Genomic DNA, 19,270 nt, shown 5'->3' on the forward strand with positions numbered 1-19,270 from the left:
AGACCATGCAACCTGTCTTCAGAGTCAATAGTAATTTTCCTTTCGGCCAATTTAATGTTAGTACTTTCCTCTCCAAATAGGAGCGATTTCTAGAGATTTCAAAGCAGCTGTAGTTCTGTATGTGTACTTCACATGCTACTGTCTTTTACACATGCCACAGCTGTTTAGTCTTTGGTGCATGGATTAGATATTATTTTCTAATAACTAATCACTGTATTTTCACTCTGCCACTGCTATAGGATATTTAAATATGAGAAATGATGTGTCTGTGTCGGCACGGACTCCACAGTCTGAGTTTGTTACCAGATTTGAGTTTTTTAATAGACCGTTTAAATGACACAAGCACAGCTATGTAGATGTGCAGAGGTACTGGCTTTTGTTGTTCTTAGACCTGAAGACTCATTATAGAGATGTTCCATTTAATGAACTCACATAGTGAAAACAAAATACTCCCTAAGCAGAGATTTCAGAGAATACTTGAAAACTGCTAATGCTCCCAGGTGGTTGTGGGTAGCTGTGCTTCAGAAACACAGCACAGACTGCTTACTGCTCAGGCAGGGCTCCGGAGGAGTTCAGAGCATCCAGGTAGCAGCTCTGCTGTCAAGACACTGGTTTGAGGTTTTTTTTAAGAAGAGAGGTGGGAGAAGGAGGCCTTTTGAATATGGTCTGGTCTAATTGTAAATCCTGGCTTTAATATGACCAAGGCACTTGATAAAAGAAACTACCAGGCCTGACTGGACAGTGCCCTTAGACAACATACACATCATGAACACTCAATACATCAGTTGCAAGCTTTACTAAAAAACAATGCTGAGAAGATATTAATGATTTCTGTAAGTGCACGAGTGTAATACACATACCTACACTGCATTGGCCTGGGATGTTAAACAGACAAAAGAGTATTTAACATTGAAAAGTAAACCAAACATACAAGTTTGGCTTAAAAGATTGCTAGCAGATTTTAATTTTGTGGCTTTCAGCAATTAACTTGGTGCTTAAAATGAATATGTGGAGAAGTCCTCATAGGGATTTGACAGGAGGAGATACTTTTACTGTCCCAAAATGTTTAATTGCCCTATTCACAAATGAGAGCTCATAGGTGGTAGCACTGTCTCATCACACAGTGTCAAGGATTTCTGAAACAACCGATGTTGTATCTTTCTGGATACACTTTTCCACTGTCTGCGCACAGCCTGATCTATAACAACATGATCTGAAACGAGTGAAGGGGAAGCTGACAGGTCCCAGTTCTACACTTTGGAAGAGATGCATCAATCTAGGTTCATGCAGTAAGTGGCAGGAGTCCTGTGCCAGAGCACCCTCTCCTACCCAGCCATTCCTGTGACCCCTGGCACCCAGCTCGCTCTACCTCAGGTAGAGAGAACTCAACAAAGACATTCTGGTGCTGCTGTGACTAGAAGGGCTGACAGGAATAAGGTACTTGTTAAGAAAACCTGTGCTGGCGCTTCCCTGACAGTGTGGAGTTGGTGCTAGCTAAGCAGGACGGGGTGACTCAGTGGAGGGCTGCGTACAGGAAGGCTGATGTTAAAGGAGTAAAGAGATGCGTTACATTACTTGATTAGAATGTGGTCCAAGTTATTAGCAACAAAACTAACTGGCAAACACGATAGACTGAACAAAGCTCATTCAGGTAGAATGAACTGCATAATACTGTACTGTTGTAATTCTGTAGAATTTGGGAAGGAATAGTCTGTACTCTATTACAGGTACGTTATTGCCTTCAGTATATTTATTATTGTTCTGTACTGTTTTGCAAACTGACCTTAGCAGTGAGCACAGCTGCCCAGAGACTGAAACAATGTTGGGTTTAATAACGCGCTTGTATTTTGACTTCCAGGTAAACAGAACGCTAGTTTCTAGAAATTACATTTACCTATATTTCCAATGCTTTCTGATTTGCTTTTAAACCTATCTTTACAGAAGAGGTCCAAATTGCCATTCCAATAATGAAACCAACCTTAGATAAAGTCCAACTGGCTGGACAGGCCTTGCCTCCTGGATTTCCGGCGCCATTTCTTTTTGCTGATGGTCTTTCATCAGTAGAAACACTATTAACCAACATTCAGGTAAATTACTCTCTATAGGGCCAGACTATGTCATGATAGATAAAATGTGTTTCTTTTTCAATCTCTCTAAAAAGTTTCAGAAGCTGTCTTTTATCTGCAATTCTAATTTCTTTTATTTAATGTAATGCTTAGATTTTCACTATCTGGCATTATTGATCCTGAAAGGGTTTCATACATTGTCTATTTGACTTAATAGTTGGCAATAATGGTCAAATTAAAATTCACCAGTCTCATTATTCCTCCTTTGCTTCTTCCTGAAGTTGACCGAGGTCAGCAATAATATAGCACTCCCATTTGTAATAAACCACATCAGTAGGATGAATTAGCAAAAGCTCTACAGAATGATTCCATGCCACAAAATTGCTCATATGTAGCAGTTAGCTACTGCCGATGCCCCGCTGCACTCCAGGTCTATAGGTTCCTGCTTTTCATTTTTCTGTTTTCCTAGAGGGTGTAAAAGAAGCAAAGTGACGTATTTTTTCACTGTTGAAACACAGTGGTATTTTCAGATCTTACATTTGTGTGTGTTTTAGGGCCTACTGAAAGTGGCTGTGGACAACGCGAGAGTCCAGGAAAAGCAGATACAGCAGGAAAAGAAAGAGTTAAAGATGGAGCTTTGTAGAGAGAGAGAACTGAGGGAGAGCTTGGAAAGGCAACTCACAGCTGAGCTGCAAAGCAGAGGTGAGTGAATGAAAAATGGAGTTTAGATATCTATTAAATGTATAACCCTTTGGCATTTCCAGCTGGAGCTATTGAGGACTCGGAGTTAACTGACATTCATACTTCAGTGTAATGCAGCAGTGGACTAGCTCTGGTAATGAAAGATTTAAATTTAATAAAAACAGAATGAAGCACACTTCTCTGTAAGCAGACAGAACAGTGACTGAAGGATTATTTCCTGGAGGGCAACTGGCCGCAGAGAGTTTTGGCTGGTTCTGAGGAGGAAAGCTGATTCAGTTTCATGGCTTTCACATGTATTATTACCGCTCCGCCTGTGTATTCCCAGCCCGATTTCTTCATTTGACAGCTTTAATTTCTTTTGTTTTCTGCTCCTCCAAGCATTGAGGATCAGTCTTACTGTGAGAAAGATAACATGTCTGTAATTTGGGTATTTAGGTGATTTTTTTTCATTACCTCACTACTTATGTAGCCCACGTTTCCGTAGCTTCGGTGTTAGTCAGCCAGTTTTTCTTGTAGATGGCTTCAGTGCAACAAAATAGGCAGAACTAGGAGAAATTGTCTACCCAAGTGCAAGATCTGAAGCAAATAATCCTAGGGTTTGTTTTTTTTCCCATCGGGAGAGTGAGATGCAACAGCACTTCCCCATATGGGGCCTTCTAAGACAGAACCATGACTGTTCAGAAGCTTTTGATAGTAATAGGCAGTTAAATTGGTAAATCTGAATTTTTCGCTGTGATATTACAAAGACGACAGGGTTCTTTTTAAAATTCAAATCTGCATCTAAAAGAGAGGAATAGTTCTTTATGTGCCAAAAGCTACTGCCAGATTACATCCATGAAATCAGAAAGATAAAACTAGATAAGAGTGAAGATGTAGGTGCTAAGTGCTATCTTCCTGTGCATTTTGAATAGAAATGAGGTGTGTAGAACAGAGCTGTGGCAGCACCAAGTCTTGTGAAGAGGCAACAAAGGACATTTCTGAGTTGAGTTGTGAAGGGTCAGTAATTAGGATTGAAGTTGTAAAATTACTGTGGGCACTCAGAAGTGTTTCACCACCCTGTTCCTAAGCATGGGTGGGAGACTGCTGTGTGTCTAAACCAAAGCTTATCTCTGTGTAGGCAGACAGTGCACCTCCTGAGTCACACATCACCAAATCCTTAAGCCATTCACAGAATTGGTTGGCTTCTGGCTCCAGAGAATTTCACCAGTTAGTTATCAATATGCTCAGGATTGTCTGCCAGGCTGTCACCACACATGCATCTTTGCTATTATAGAAGGTCAGAGATAGGGTTTTTCACAACATATTTTGCTCAGTTTTCCAGAGTTATGTTCTATAGGTCACATTTTGATACTCATAATTTACTAAGTCTCTCAGAGATTTCCATATGATGGTATCCTGATCGGCACATTGCCGAATGCAGAACGATTGGCAGAAGTCAGTAACAGTTCAGGTGAAAGTGGTCATAAAAAGTTACGTAAATCCTGTGGATTTTCAGATCATTTTCCCAAATATTTCACTAAATTTAGTAACTATTTCATGTTTTAAAATTCCTGGTTAAAAAGCAAACAGGAGACACAAGAAACAAAAGGGATTCCAAAGTACCGCTTGTATATGCAACTTTGATTTTAACACCACTTGTGAGCAGTATTTACCAGAGTACACACACTAGCAAACTTGACTCTAAAATAGTAACTTTAAAAGGTCATTGATGGTTAAGCTGAAATTCTTTTTAGTCTGTTAGTTTTACCTACCTTTTCTGGTGCCATCGTTTCTCCATTAGTTTGATCCAGCAATGAATCCATTGGACTAGGTACTGCTCTCTGGAATTTGACTACACATGTGAACTGAAGCTGCAGCACCACAATACTAATGCATTCTGCGATCCTCTGCAGTTGCTGCGATGGGTTGTGGATATGTGAGCAGGGCTGAGCTGTGGAAGTGGTCTTCAACCCCTTCCAGAGCTGCTAAAAATGTTCTCCTGGTTCTGAGAAAGTACGTGGGCATCAGCCTCCAGTCCAGCTAATCTCCCTCGCTGCAGTGAGACATGCCAGCTGATGGCAGCTTCAGTAAGAGCTGTGCCGGGGGGAGAGTGTTTCTGGCTGTAGGGTGGTATAGAGTTCCCACCAAGCAGCTTAATCCAGGGAAGGCAGGAGCAGGTCATACAAAGAAGAGGTGCAAGAATGTTCTTGCAGCACTGGGGAAAAAACAGTGTCAGAGCCCATTAGGGATCCTGTAGTACGGATGGTAAGGATAGTCCGTCAGAGGGCAGGGCCACAGGAGGGGTTCCTGTTGGCAGAGGTAGGTATTTCAGATGTAGTTCCAGTCCAAGGAATGGTAACCTTGTGCTGGTAAAAAAAACTAAGGTCAAATATGGGATTTAATCAGGGTTTTAAAAGGAAAAAGCTTAAAAGGGACATTTTATTGCTTGGATTTATGTAGGTCAAGGAATACAAGCCAACCTCAGCACTTCCCAGTGAAGATACTGGTCACCTGGCTACAATTAATACTATACAGTTCTTTACATAGAGTTTTAACTTTATTTATAGTTGGATTTAAGACTGAGATTAGTCAGGAATACTTCTCTTTCCTGCCAAACCTCATGTAGCCATGCCAATGGGCTGCAGAAGATGTTTCTCAAGGCACTTTTCTGCTTTCCTTGTCCAAACTGAGGAGATGAGTGACTGTAAAGTGCATTGAGAACTGTTGCAGAGCTGTACAGACAATGCTGTACTATTGCACTGTTACTGACTTTTAAGTCCATGTAGCAAGCCACTATGGAATGCTTTGGTTAGAAGGACAAGTTGCTAATGAAGTCAGTATTCCTAATTTACTTAGCAGTGTTACAAGCATGTTTTCACCCTGCTTACTACCTAGGAAGTTCCCTTTTAATTCTCTTCTGAGATTCTCAGCACACTCCCAGTGCTTTTGTGTTTTTCCCTTTTCTTTGCCTTTCCCTCTTTCTTCTCCCACTAGCAACAAAGTGTGAAAAGTACTCCTGTTACTCAGTATATACTCCTCTACACATTCTATGTTCCCACCTAACCCAGCTTCTCAACAGCCTTATGCCTGGCATCTGTCTTGGGTGGGCATTCTGGCTATTTCAGTTATTCCACTTCAAAATTAACCCAACTGCTGTTCCATTGGTACAAAACCCCCAAACCCACTTAATTCCACAGGGTTTCACTCTGTACCCCATTGGTCCCAACATGTCAGATTCTCCAGCACTGCACACAGGCAGTTCTCCTGCAGAAATCAATTTGGTTTCCTTTTGATGTTACAAAACATAACTAAAACCACATCTCTGACACATTGAGAAGACTTCTTCATCCAGGAGGAGTGGTCAGGGTAGAAATTGCCAGTGTGTTTGGATTATCTTTCTAGATAAAACTGCCAGCGGAGGAGGGTGCAGTGTAGTTGTCAGGGTTAAGGGAGGAGGTTGGAGTGAAGGCTGAGAGATGTAGTTAATGCTTACGATGCATATTGCTGCTCTTACTAGAAATTAGTTAAAGCCAATGATCTGTTCAACCAAACTGCGATGCTGTAGCTGGATTTTAGTCTAAATTGATGAAGTCTCTGTAATGTGAACCACCAAGACTTCAGTTCTGAGCAGGAGACTTAGATCCATGGGGCTGTTTCAGAGTGAGAATAAGACTTAAGATCCCTAACAAGACCCTAACGCCCTTTAGGATTGTTCACTGTTTCACTGCAGACACAGCTTGGGCGGTTTTGGGGTCTAGGTCAGATTCCTGCCAGATTTATTTTTTTCCTTCTCAAGCTAGAACTTGAACACAAACTCATTTACTGTCTCCATTATATGTACTAATTGAGCTTTACCACTCATTCTTTCTAAATATTTACATTTCAGCAACAATTCAGAAACGCTTGAAGAAAGAAAAAAAGGCAAAGAGAAAATTGCAGGAAGCTTTGGAGTTTGAATCGAAGAGAAGAGAACAAGTGGAACAGGCACTTAAACAGGCCACATCAGGTGACGGTCTCAGGATGTTAAATGGTAATGTCTTAGTTGGCCTTTCACAGTTAGCTTAAAATGATATTTAATTGAGTGGAAAAGACAGTAAGATGATGCACAAAGCAAATTCCAGAATAAAAACCCACAGTCGTTTCCTGAAATAATTACAAATCTATTTCAGACCATGTGCTCTGGGTCACAAATTAAAAAAATAAGTAAGTCTGCAACTAGAGAAACAGACAGAGCAGTTTACACAGACATGACAAGAAATGCTGAATATATTACCAGAGAAATCTGTTACAGTGCCAGCTAAGACAATGTGAAATTTGGTTCCTATAAGGTTCTCTGAACTCTCCTCTCCCAGCAGATTCATTTTTAGAAGTGCTGAGCTTCATTTTAAAAGCCATTTGGCTGAAGTTTGCTCAGCCTCAGGACCTATTAAGTCTGTTAAATATGTATCAGCCTTCTGAGCTGACTGGGTTTTGAGTTCTTCCCAAATATTCTTGTGAAACAAAAGCAAATTGGCTAATCTCCTAAGCAGGGTGATTATATTTTGGGTAGTTGGAAGATTGGCCTCGCCTTCTTAATATGGTTCTAGCCAAAGTTTAGTGCTTTGGTTGAATGTTTAAGACTGAACTAAGTTGCATTTTAATTTCAGGTTCTGTAGCTAAGATTTAGTCTGTGTGTCCCCATCCCAAATTACCCCAAAGTCTCTGCAGAGGCTCATGAATCAGAGTTACACTCAGTCACTGCTGCTTTTGTATGTCATGTAGTCTTGACATTAACTTTGTGCTGCCTGCTTTGTGCGCTGCCAGCCACCGAGCCATAACAACATGCACAGACTGCAAAAACTGCCTCAACTACTTGCTGGAAATCATGGATTTAGCTTGTCTTGAGTTCTCCATTGTGAGGGCTACCCAAACTGTTTTTTAAAGTTAGGGCAAGCTTGTCTACGTGAACTGCCATCGCAACACTCTGCAGTGGACAGTGAGCTGTGATTTATCTAGAGCACCTAAGAGATATAAACTCTTTAAGTACAAGAGCAACATCTTTCAGAGGCATTCTCATCTGCTGGGTTTTATAGTCCTGCATATCACTGTAACTGGGAGCTGGCTGGCTTTCCTGATGTCCTGACACCCAACAGTGGTGATTCAGGCGTAGATATACAGCTTGCACTTGCACCGTGATAAGGGACAATGACCCACAGAGAGTGGGGGGACAGAGCCAGCAGAAACCTTTTGCACAGCCTCCCCTTGATCAGAAGCAGCCCAGATCTGATCCTACAGACACTGCCAGAGCCTTGAGAGGAATGTCGGGAGCGGCCCATATCCCTGAATTGTTCACCCAGGTTCGGCCATTGCAGGTACACACTTGCCACTCTCACGACAGTTAGGAGCACTCAGCAGTTCTGGAAGCCACAAATTAACGGGTACCAACATGCCAGCAATGTGATTAACAGATCTTTACATCTGCTCTTGTGGGCCCGGCTGCTAACGTTGTGATTTGCAGGCACACTCAGGTAGTCATATATATGTTAGTGCCTGCAAGAAGCTGATATTTACATGCTAATCTGATTGCACATGCAAATCAGGTAGCTCATTAGCATCTTAATCCACAATTTAATTGCAGGTAGAATTTTATGACAACAAAATGTGAAGGGCTATTCTGAATATTTTTAATTTAACTGACGGTCTGTCTCATTTAACAGATGCTGTTATTAGTTACAGATGACTTTGTCATTTTACATATATACAACATGTACTCTCAAAGGTTTGAAAAGAAAGAACCTCTTTAGATTAGATTAAGAGATCAGTGACCTGAACTTTCCTTCCAAACAGGAATCTGAATAAGGGAAACCCCAGCTAAGAGCAGGCACTGGTCATTTTACAAGGAAAAACTGTATACATTAAAGTGCCCTTTATTTGTTGGTATGTAATCATAGGGCAATACATGCATACATCACATACACTTCATTTACACTGCCAAGATATTGCTGGTATTGCTTCTCTGTGTGTGGACTGTACTTTAATGGGTTGCGCTGCTTTGACATAAAGTCTGGTCAGGTTGCAGGGTGACCAGCCATACGTCATCTCTGCGATAGCTGCTGGCACTCCACCTAAAGCAATCTGAGAAAGCCACAGTACAGTTACTCTGTTGAGAAAGGCCAGAACAGGCACCTACACAGAAAAGCTTCACAACTGCATACACAGCTCCCTTTCAGGTGTGGGGTTTTTCTTGCTGCAATTTCAAAGTGTGATTTTGTAAGGGAAGCAGATGTTTCTCCAAGATTCGAGGTGCCGTGGATTCACATCACATACTCTTCATGCTAATCCTTGTTGGCACGAGGTGGATAATGGCATCTGTTATCATAACACCCTGGGGTGTTGGAGCCTCCACCCTGAAGGACTGTGCATACAGAGGTATTATCAGTATGAAATTAAATAGTTCAAAAGTGCATATCATTAAAAGACTTTCTCAACTTGGAAAAAGAGCTCAGTCCGTTTTGGAAGCTCTTCTCGGAAATCTGGAAATGTGTTCCAGAGATGATTTTGTTCTGGGTGACAGCACATGCTTACAGGACCCTCAGCAGCATTGTTTAAATGCAGTTTGCACAGTCCTTACCTGTACTGGGCACCCATACAAACTGGTACGCACACAGACAGGCATTTGGGCTGTGCTCTGTCAGTCCCTGCTTGGCAGGGACAGTCATTGGAGTGTAATGTTGTCACAGTTTGATTCATTCCGGCTTTTGTTTTTCAAGTGTCAGATGCCCTCGTTCTCCAAGAGAATTTATCAGACATATTAATATCATGGGTTGGTTACTGTCTGATCATCAGACAAATGTGAAGCTCGTTAAAAATAATTCACTGTGAGGCCAGTAATGTTCGCACAGTTTGGAAACAATTTGCTACTGAAAATTCTATGACCAAATGTTTTTTGCAAGGCCGTGTAGCTTGGAGATCACCCGAGTTTGCTATAAATATTTTTCTAAAGATGCATGAGAGGAGGCCAAAGGGGAATGTGTTAATCTTTGGTGTCACGTCTTTCAGATGCTGGAATCCCAGATATGGAAATAGAACACAATGGAACCCAACATGACAGTGCAGCGATGCAAGGTGCAGTATGTACCACAGCCCGTCAAGAACATGTTTATCGTGAACCGCGTTAAATCTTACTTGAAACGCAGAATAGTTCTTGTCTCTGTTTTCCTGCTTTAAGATAAATGTAAATTACACTTTTTTGTTTTCCTGCTCAGCAGATAAACCCTTTGAAAGATCAGTACTTTACCAGACCAGAAATGAAATTTGTTTTAGTAGAGGTGTGGGAAACTCCTGTTCAGCTGTCAGATATATGCACTTAGTTCACAAGTGATTTTATGTATGACTTATCTTTTTAAATATTTTGTTGCTGATCCTTACCTTCTTATCAAGATCATTGGTGTTTCCAAAAAATACATAACCTGTGGGTGGAAAAGGAAAGTTCCATTCACGTTATGAGCTATTTTATACAGCCCTCCATTTTCGTGCCTGTTCAGTGACTGCAAGTACAGAATATACACGTATTGTCTGAGTGCTTCCCGAAGAATAACAAATGTGCTTGGCTGCAGGCCTGGGAGGTGAGGGGGTTGTGTAGCCGTCATTTCGGGGAGCCGAGATACAGAGATCTTGACGGTTGTTTCCGTTGGAAGCCAGTTTGAGACACACACAAAAAATCCATAGTCCCTTGTGATAAAATTTGGTCTGAGCAATCTGAACCCAGAAATTCTCTGACTTCGGAGAAATTCCCATTTTGTAGTGTTGATTTTCTATAAAATGGCTTTTTTCTCTCCCCTCAGACCTGTGCTGTATTCATTACACAACATTCAGTCCTGCGACGGCTGCTCCAGCAACCTGGAGACAGCTGCCTGTTGCAGTGCTGCTGCTCAGAGCACTTCCACACTGTCTGGGGAGCTGGGTAACAGTGTTGTGCAGGAATAATGCGTGCTGCAGTAACTACAGACAGTCCTGTGCAGACAGGAGACGGGCTGCAGGACGCTTACAGACACAAACATCACTTCTAGCTTTTCTGAGCTGTTAAAGGCTTGGCTTTGCATACCTCTGGTATGCATCTGTCGTCCATCTGTCATCTGTACAGGAAATCTTTCAGATATTTTTAATCTTTTCTGTGATTTTAGGTTCATATGCTACGTACCACAAAGGAGAATCACAGCTTTATTGTGATGCGCATATATACATAAAACGTGTGTGTATATATATATACACATAGATACGTACACAGATGATTCAAGTTGCACTTTAAGTGTACAATTGGAAAATTGTTAGTGCCAGAAAGAGTTAGAATTCTGGATAAGCATTTAAATTTGACAAGCAAAATACTCCTGACATTTATCTGTTTATCAGACCTGCTGAGAGGGGTGCTCAGTGCTCTTCTAGAAAGATTCTGACAGCCAAAGGTGCATCTGGACAGGGTCTAGTAAAAAAGGAAGTTAATTGCAGTTTCCAGTTGAAGAAAAGAAGTTGGCTCAAATGTGTCTTCCCATCAGAAATGATTATAAATAACTGTGGGGAAAGTGATGCATAGTCACTTCCAAACGACTGCTTGCTAGAAGGAGTTAGAACTTTATTACACTCCCTGTGTCTATCAATATACAAGGAAACTTCATCATTTTGTAATTTTCAGTTCAGTTTGGGGTTTTGTTTATTTTGTTGTTTAAAATCTGACCCCAAGTGCATCCCTGAGCTTTAACAGGCTTTGGATGATGAAGTTTTTGTTCGGGTTCAAAGCCTGCACACAGAACTGGACACCCACTGCGTTCAGTACCTCTGAGCTTGCTGTCCCGCGCTCCTCAGTGGCAAAGCATCCCTTGTCTCTTCCCGGTAATGAATGTCTCCATAGAGTGGCATCGCTGGCAGTGGCGGTGTGGCAAACGTGTTCATATGCAACCGTGTGATGAGTTCAGCCAGTCCTTTCACTGAGCACTCTCAGCTGATAAAGAGGTTGCTGAAAAGCCTCTGTAGAGCTTGTTTGGATTTCAAAGTGTTTCTGTCCTGTAGCTCCATCTCTTTCATTTTTCTTTATGCTGATGCTGTAATCTTTTTATTCCCTTTTCCTTTGATTACAATTTTGTACTTGACAGCCACTGTTGCACTGCTGCCTTTAACAATTTGAGCACACTCCCTCGTTGCCCCCTTCATTTGCTGCCTTTGTTTTTGGGCCCTGGGAGGAGGAAGGGTCAAACACATGTCCCTAATACAAAGCTATTTCCAGGCTTCCAAAATCTCCCTCTATTGCAGAGAAAAAAGCTTTAGCATCAATGCAGACCTTTCCTTTTCTGTTGTCAATAGCTCTGCTGGACGGAAATCTATCATTCACACAGCGCCTTCCCTTTGAAATGCAATTAGTTTCACTGCCAGTATCTCCTTAAGATGGTTTAAAGGAAAATTACAGAAATACTGCACAGCCACCTTTCACAGTGATTAAGTCATATCATATTTTATGCTCATTTCTTAAAATGATTTTATTAACACAAGCTGTTCATATACTGGGATTCTGATCTGCATTGTAAATCTTCACCGTTTAGTTGACTCATTTTCTCTATGCTCTGTATATTAATTGAACGGAAATTTTGTGCAGAGGAGACTTCAAACTTTTTGAACTTTGCTGTCTAATCTCTCCATCCTCCATACACCTGATCTTGTGGCCCTGCATAGCCTGAGCTGAGAGAAACTTTGTAGCTGATAAAATAGGAAGGAAATAGTTGCCACAGTCGCAAAGCCCCCTGCCCGGTCGAGTGGTACAGGAGAGGGTGACACGCGTACACACGTACCCTTCTGCTCTTGCTTCCATAACTCACTTGTGGGCCAGAAAGATAGTGCATCAACCATTTTATCAGCCAATCTCCGTTTCACATAAAATAAACATACTGGGTGTCATTAAGTGCACCTTCAGATCAATGATTTTTGCAAATGACATTCAAGTACCATTCGAGTAGTGCATTTTTGCTGATAAAAGCAAATTAAATTAGCACAACTACAAGTGTGCTGATAAAAACTAAAACTGAACAGCAGCACCATTAGCTAACAAAGTAATATTTTCTCTTTACTGCTTTCTGCCATTTAGTTATTATCCTATTGGAAATCTAATTATAATCCTTTTACTCCCTAGTCAAACTTCACAGTTTTTGCAAGCTTAGCACTGACAAGTGATTTCATTACATTTGATTGCCCGCGCCCAGATTGACTTAACTTCACTCCGAGACCTAAAAGCCCTCTCAGTTTCTCAGATTCCCTGTTTGCACATTACAGCAACAGCTCCTTTAATTAATTAGCATGAACAGCAGTAACATGAACTGCTGAACAGAAAATAACATCATTTTATGATCGCAGGGAGACTTCTCCTTTTGCATGTTTATACCTTAGTTAACTTTTGTATTACTATATTTCATTGTTAGGGGATGTTGGAACAATCAGCAAAGCAATGTTATCTTAAAATTTTAAAAAATAGAAGTTACCATAATACTTGATGATAACAATTTACAAAAAATAAAAGACTCTTAAATTTCAAGGAGGCAGCAGCGTAGGCAGGCAGACTTCACCAAGGTGAAAATGCTGTTCAAAGGAAACGTGGCTCACTGTACCTGCAACAGGAGGGTGACCCCAGGGCTGCCGCTGCTCTTGTTTGTGAAATAACCTGGCAGAGATTTAGCACAAAACCTCTCAGTAACCGTGAATGACTTTCTAATTTTTGTCTGGTTGCCAGCGATAAAAGGCTGTTGCGGTTTGGAATGTATTTGGGGTTTTATTATTTAAAGAACTGAGCTGTATTTTTTCAATATTCTGATACATCTAGCCAGCTTTCAAATCCAGGCTATGGTAAAGAAAGTGGAAGAGGGGCAGAAAAGAGAGGGTGTTTAAGAGAGGGTATTTATGAGACTTAACAACTTTGTTACACTATCAAATTCCATCTCCAAAGACGGCAATCCACCAGAACCAACCAACCCTGCAGAACGTCGGAGTACACTACAGTTCAAAGAGACAAATGCAACACCTTGCAAATTACAATGCTATTGTCTTGGTCTGCTTTTGCTGAAGAAAAAGTTGAAGCACTTAAAATTTTACATATGATCAGACCAGAATCGTGTGACTTAAAATGTCTGACTCCTGGTATTTTCCCTGTGAGCAAGTCCTTTGCTATCTTCATCATTTGAATCTTAGGCCTTTTCTTTTTCCTCCTGGCCAAGCCATGCTCTGTCCCTCTGGATGCTCTGATTTGCTAAACCTTTAGTAGCTAAACCTTTAGTAGCTACCTTGTGCTGTGTCATATCGCAGTGCTTCTAGACAATCCCTTGATTGTCACACCAGCCACGTGCTGCTGAAAGCCGCCTCATTAGCTGCTAGCCAGAATTGGGGAGGGCCCCAGTGGTATCCATGAGATCGCTGCGCTAGCTGGCTGCAGGGCTCACGTGCCCGCCATGCAAACACTGGGCCTTAGAAATAAAGAGTACTGCTGGGCTGTGGCTCGGTGTGACTTGTACTTTTGGAACACAGCGTTTTTCAGCATCTATTCTCTCTGTAAGCAGAGACATACACCAGCAAGGAAGCTGAGATTTTGTGATTTAATGGAGACAAAAAGCTGGGGAAAGTTTTCCCCAGGAGGCCACTGGGTGTGAAGGTCCATACCTTTCTATTCTTACAAAGGGCTGAAACATTTATTCAATAATTCCATGTCAGCAGGCTTGAGTATTTCCTACACAGGAACCACTACGTTCTCTCCCTGCCTACTCAAGTTGACAATGGCAATCCAGCATCTGCACATTTGGTATTCGGTGAACACAGTCCTGACCTTGGCTGTTGTTACTCATTAGAAAGCCCATTCTCTGTGCAAGTCTTCAGGTTTAGTAACATGACATGGAAACATGTGATGCAGTCAACTCAGTAGTCCTAAGCACCAAATAAGTGGGGCAGAAACCCCGTGTGCAGGACCCATGGGAGCATGCAGGACCGAAGGGAGGGGTGCCATGGTTCCTGCCTGCTGCGGGAGCAGGGTCATGGGTCGGAGGGCATTAAACACCAGAGACTGCACATTGACGGGTGGGAAAGAGGCGCTAGGAAAGCGTGAGAGATGAAAAGGAAGTGAGCCAAACCTCATTGGCACTTCTGCTCTCAGAAGCAGACAGTTTGGTTCATGTTCTTTTGAGTCGAGAGCAAGCAGTGCCCTGCTCACAGCACCTTCACTGCTCAGTTCAGAAAATGCAGATAAACAGAGAAGTTTCACTGGACAACTAAAAAACAAGTTGGTTTTACTCACTGTTGTCATTCCTCTGATTGACTAGTCCAGAACCACAAGAACTGGCTGCAGGGCAGGTCGTCTTTTTTCCATGGTAGCGAAGGGATCCTTCTCCGTGTTTCGTGTAACTGCTGTGGTCCTTATCTCACTAGCAGGGGCCTGGATGTCAGGCCAGAGAGCTAATGCAAACTGTTCTTGGGTTTTCCTTTTTTTCCTTGCAAAATGAGAGACTGAAAGATATAATATATATGAGATATATATGATATCTATCATAATATATGATATATTATAAACAAAGGCTCACACAGGATGCGGGAAAGGTTTGTGATTACGCTGAAAAAAGAAAAAGGAAAAAAGTAAATAACCATGCAGATGATGATTTTGGCTTTGTCCTTCATACACACCTTAAAACTTTGAAAGAAAAAGGCAACTTGTGATACTGTTGCTAAAAGGGAGTGTAAGAGATGACCGTCTAGCCTGGACTAACAACTTGGGGACGACAGTGCTGTCCTGAGGGACAGTTACAATTATTAACATAGGCTCTGGCTGGCTGAGAATTGGTGAGATCTCTACTTGTCTTAGACATTGTAAAAGGGGAAAAAAAAATCCTTTTTAAATGTCTTCCTTATTAAGCCAGTCATGCATTTCACTGTAGGTTGTAAAGCAGTATAACATGCACAGGGGGCTCATAAGCATATTTTAGTGTTAGGGAATATCATTTATACAGTTTTTATATTGTCAATATTACCCCTAGAGAATGAGATTAGGCTTTAAACTACTGTAAATCTGCGCTTTTGCTCACCTTTGTATAATTTCATTTTTTAATAGAATGAAGCCCACATAAATGAATATTTGATTAAGGGATAAACCTAATAAAAGAATACATTTATTGCACACAGATTTATTCAAATCTTTGCTAAATAATACAGTAAGATGCTATAAAATGGTATGTAGCTTGCAGTCAGCTACACTGAGGAGATGGTGAATATTCTTCAAACAGATTAATCTGACAACATTGCGTTGTCTTTCCTATGTACGTGTGCTCCTGACTCTTTAATTCCTCATAGGCAGTTGCAGTATGACATTGGTAATGCTATGGAGTTAACTTTATTGCAGAGCAACAAAAGTATTTTAATTTCTGGAGAAAAACTGAGAGCTTTATAAAAAGGGGAATATTTAACTATGCGTTGTCTATTTACTGATCAATAATATCTCCTGGGTGGCCATGCTGTGCCTGAGATTTGGCATTTACTTTCTCTCTTACAGGTATTCCAGATATGCCTCCATTGACCTTCCCTTGAGAATATAAGGGAATAGGAAGGAAAAATTGAATGCTGCTTCAGAGCTAAATAAATAAGCCATCAGCCTGAGTGACCACCTCTTACCTTAGTTTGAAAAATAATTTTTAAAATATAATAAAAATAAGAGTTTTAAAAAAACCCCAACCAAGTATTACTGATCCTTACTGGTCTCCTTACTGATACAGCGGCTCTTCCCTTGATGGCACGTCTGGCTTCCTCCCCTTGTCTTCACAGGCGGAGTCTGTGCCATGAAGTGTTGCACATCCATGGTCTGTCTCTTGCTGCCTTGTCTGTACAAACACACACACCAGGCGTGTGAGGGGACACAGCTGATGCCCCGTGGCAATCCACATAGCCCATTCCGTACCTGATCTCTGTGTGACCTCTGTTGATGCTGTGGGGACCAGGTCAGCAAGCACCTCTGTCCATCCCGCACCCACGGGCGGCTGGGCAGGAAGCTTCCCTTGTATGCCTGGCCCCATGTCTGGGCCCGCTGGGACGGGAGGTGTGCAGGCCGTAGGTGCCCCTGACATGTCATGTTTGGCTACAGATGGCGGAGCATGGAGCCAGTCGGTGCACGGCTGGCTCAGGAGACGCGCAGCATTGCAGCCCTCCCTCGAGGGCAGCCGCCACGCCGACCTGCTGTCGCGGTGCAGCTTTAGCATAGGCTAGATCACCCGCAGCCTGCTACGGAAGAGGGCACATGAGACTTACTACTGGTCAGAAAAAGAAAGGGGGGGGGGGGGGGGGGGGAACAGGAAAACCCCACAGTGTTCAGTATTTGCTTTTCTACTTCCCCCTCGCTGGCTTTAATGTTTGGCCCACTAAGTTTAAGACAGTAATTTTTATCAGCCAGAGGCCTGCAGTGAATTTTCCTCACTTCTTTCTTTAAGCTCCCATGTTCCCAAACATTCCTCCAGAGATGTTATGTCCTGGCTCTTCCGATCTTTATTCTTGTTTACATGGAAAATACATACTAAATTCTCTGTTTGGAGATTCTGAGCCTCCTTAAACCCATGAAACATTCAATTACTAATTAGCTGTTTCCTGTTCCTAATGAAGTGAACATGTCGGATTTGGATTAAAATTCAGCTACTGCTCTCCTCTGTTTATGGTTCCAGATGTTTTTGTTTTATCTAGGAGGTTACTTTGACAGCTACTGCTAAATGATAAATCACTCATATTATAGCTGAAATGCATTTTGAAATTGAAATGTGGCAAACTTGGAGATTGCTCCAAGGATCGGTGTCAGTTCGCAGGTCAATACTTGTTCCTTCCTTAAGCGTGCTCAGTATTGGCATATGTAAAACAGTAATGGGATCGTTGTCAACGTGACACAAAATGCTTCTCAGTATTATCATTTTGCTATCATCTTCAAGCTCAGTACTTGTGGGTTTAGCTGGGTGAAGTCACAATTCATTGTGTAATGAGCAGGAATATGGATTCTTGTTAGCTTTCCTTTCTGTGGGCATTTTAATGTTTTTTTTCTCCGAGCTTAATGTGAAAAATCACAGTTGATAGGTACTGTAACTAGGAATATTTTTATGAATCCAATAAGTAGTTTCTCCTTGTTTCCCTAAATAAATAATTTTAAAAGAAAGGTGGTGGGTCCTGAACAAAAGAACAGTTTTCCAAGAGCAGACAGTGATTTCCTTCTGTTCCATCCTTTTAACGCAGGTCAGGTGTGGTTTAACATGCTGGTCCCTGGAAGGTTTTGTGCATGTAATAATGGCATGTCATAAAGCTCATGACATGGTACTCAGGCTCATGGAGCCATGTGAAACAACACTGTCTGTGCCCTGGGAATTTAAAAAAAAAGAGAGGAAAAGAAAGTTAAATTAAAAAGTAAATGCCATAAAGGAAGAAGAACCCAAATCAAAGCATTTGTAGCCTCTGCTCAGCACATGCTGGCTCTGAGCACTGTTAGAAACGCAGTTGGTGAGTGCCTGCACCCATGCTAGCAGTCAGGTGGTGGTCAGCACCCTGAGACTGGCTCATCACGCTGCACAAGTCACCCCCCTACACTTTGGCATTGAGTGCTGCTTCTGCAGTGTACAGCATGTTAAGGCGATGGGGCCTTCATAGCACTTCTGCTCTGGTAATGTCACTTCAGAAGGAAAAAAAGCCCAGAAACAAACAAGAAAACCCACCCAAGTTTCAGTTCATTATTACCTCTAACTGTAATTGACCTTTTTTTTTCCCTTCTTTTTTCTTTCCCCTCCAGAAAACAGAACATACATCAAGCCTACCATTATGTACTGAAGGAAACACCTATTGTTGAAAAATGTATAATGATCACTATTTGAAGACTATATAGTTCATGAAAAATGTCCCTTCCAACCTTTGATGCCTTCAGTACTGTGTGAAGAACAGGATTTGTAGCATGAAACTTGAAGGACAATTTCAAGCAATTTACTGTTGCTGCATCGAAAACTGCCGTATTGTCATTAAGAAATATTGAGACTTTTTACAAGCTTACCATACCAAACCAAGCCTGTTGCAACAGATCATTTTTAGGTCCCTGGAGATAGAAAGGAGTTTTAGTATTTTTAAGCACATACAGGAATTATTCCCCCTCCACCCCCCCAAAAAAAAGACCTTTTTTTTTCTAAGGCGGTAGCTATTACTGGATAGCAATGGCACAATGATTTTAAGCCACAAAGGTCCTCACTGGCTGTACATCATACAAGTCCAGTTTATCACTGAAACTGTTCAACATGGAGCTGTTTCGATTGTGTTTATAAATTAAGCTTTGTTTACTGAAGCAGATACTCGATATATATTACGTTTTAAAAAGAAATGTGTGTACATTTTTTAAAAGAATGATGTAAAAATTGTCCTTTCATTAGATGACCAATTCAGAGTGTGAGCTAAACCCTAATAGCTGACGTAACACGAGGATTATAATTGATGCTTTTTTTTTAATGCTCAGTTCAGCTTGGCTTTTG

The 19,270-nt window shown here is 41.6% G+C and overlaps 1 protein-coding gene across 1 annotated transcript in view; it reads left to right on the forward strand.

The window, feature by feature from the left end:
- DACH2 (dachshund family transcription factor 2) overlaps positions 1-18,667 on the forward strand; it is a gene marked incomplete at its 5' end in the record, with an annotated part of 277,616 nt that extends 258,949 nt beyond the window's left edge. The window contains 5 exons of the mRNA XM_084269159.1: positions 1,942-2,087; positions 2,621-2,768; positions 6,634-6,777; positions 9,786-9,851; positions 18,547-18,667. Of these exons, the coding sequence (XP_084125285.1) occupies positions 1,942-2,087; positions 2,621-2,768; positions 6,634-6,777; positions 9,786-9,851; positions 18,547-18,584 (542 nt within the window). The 3' untranslated portion in view covers positions 18,585-18,667. The remainder of the gene's footprint in view (positions 1-1,941; positions 2,088-2,620; positions 2,769-6,633; positions 6,778-9,785; positions 9,852-18,546) is intronic.
- Between the last annotated feature and the right edge of the window lie 603 nt (positions 18,668-19,270).

The sequence above is a fragment of the Gallinula chloropus genome (assembly GCF_964237585.1).
Source record: "Gallinula chloropus genome assembly, chromosome: 11".
Taxonomy (NCBI): Eukaryota; Metazoa; Chordata; class Aves; order Gruiformes; family Rallidae; genus Gallinula; species Gallinula chloropus.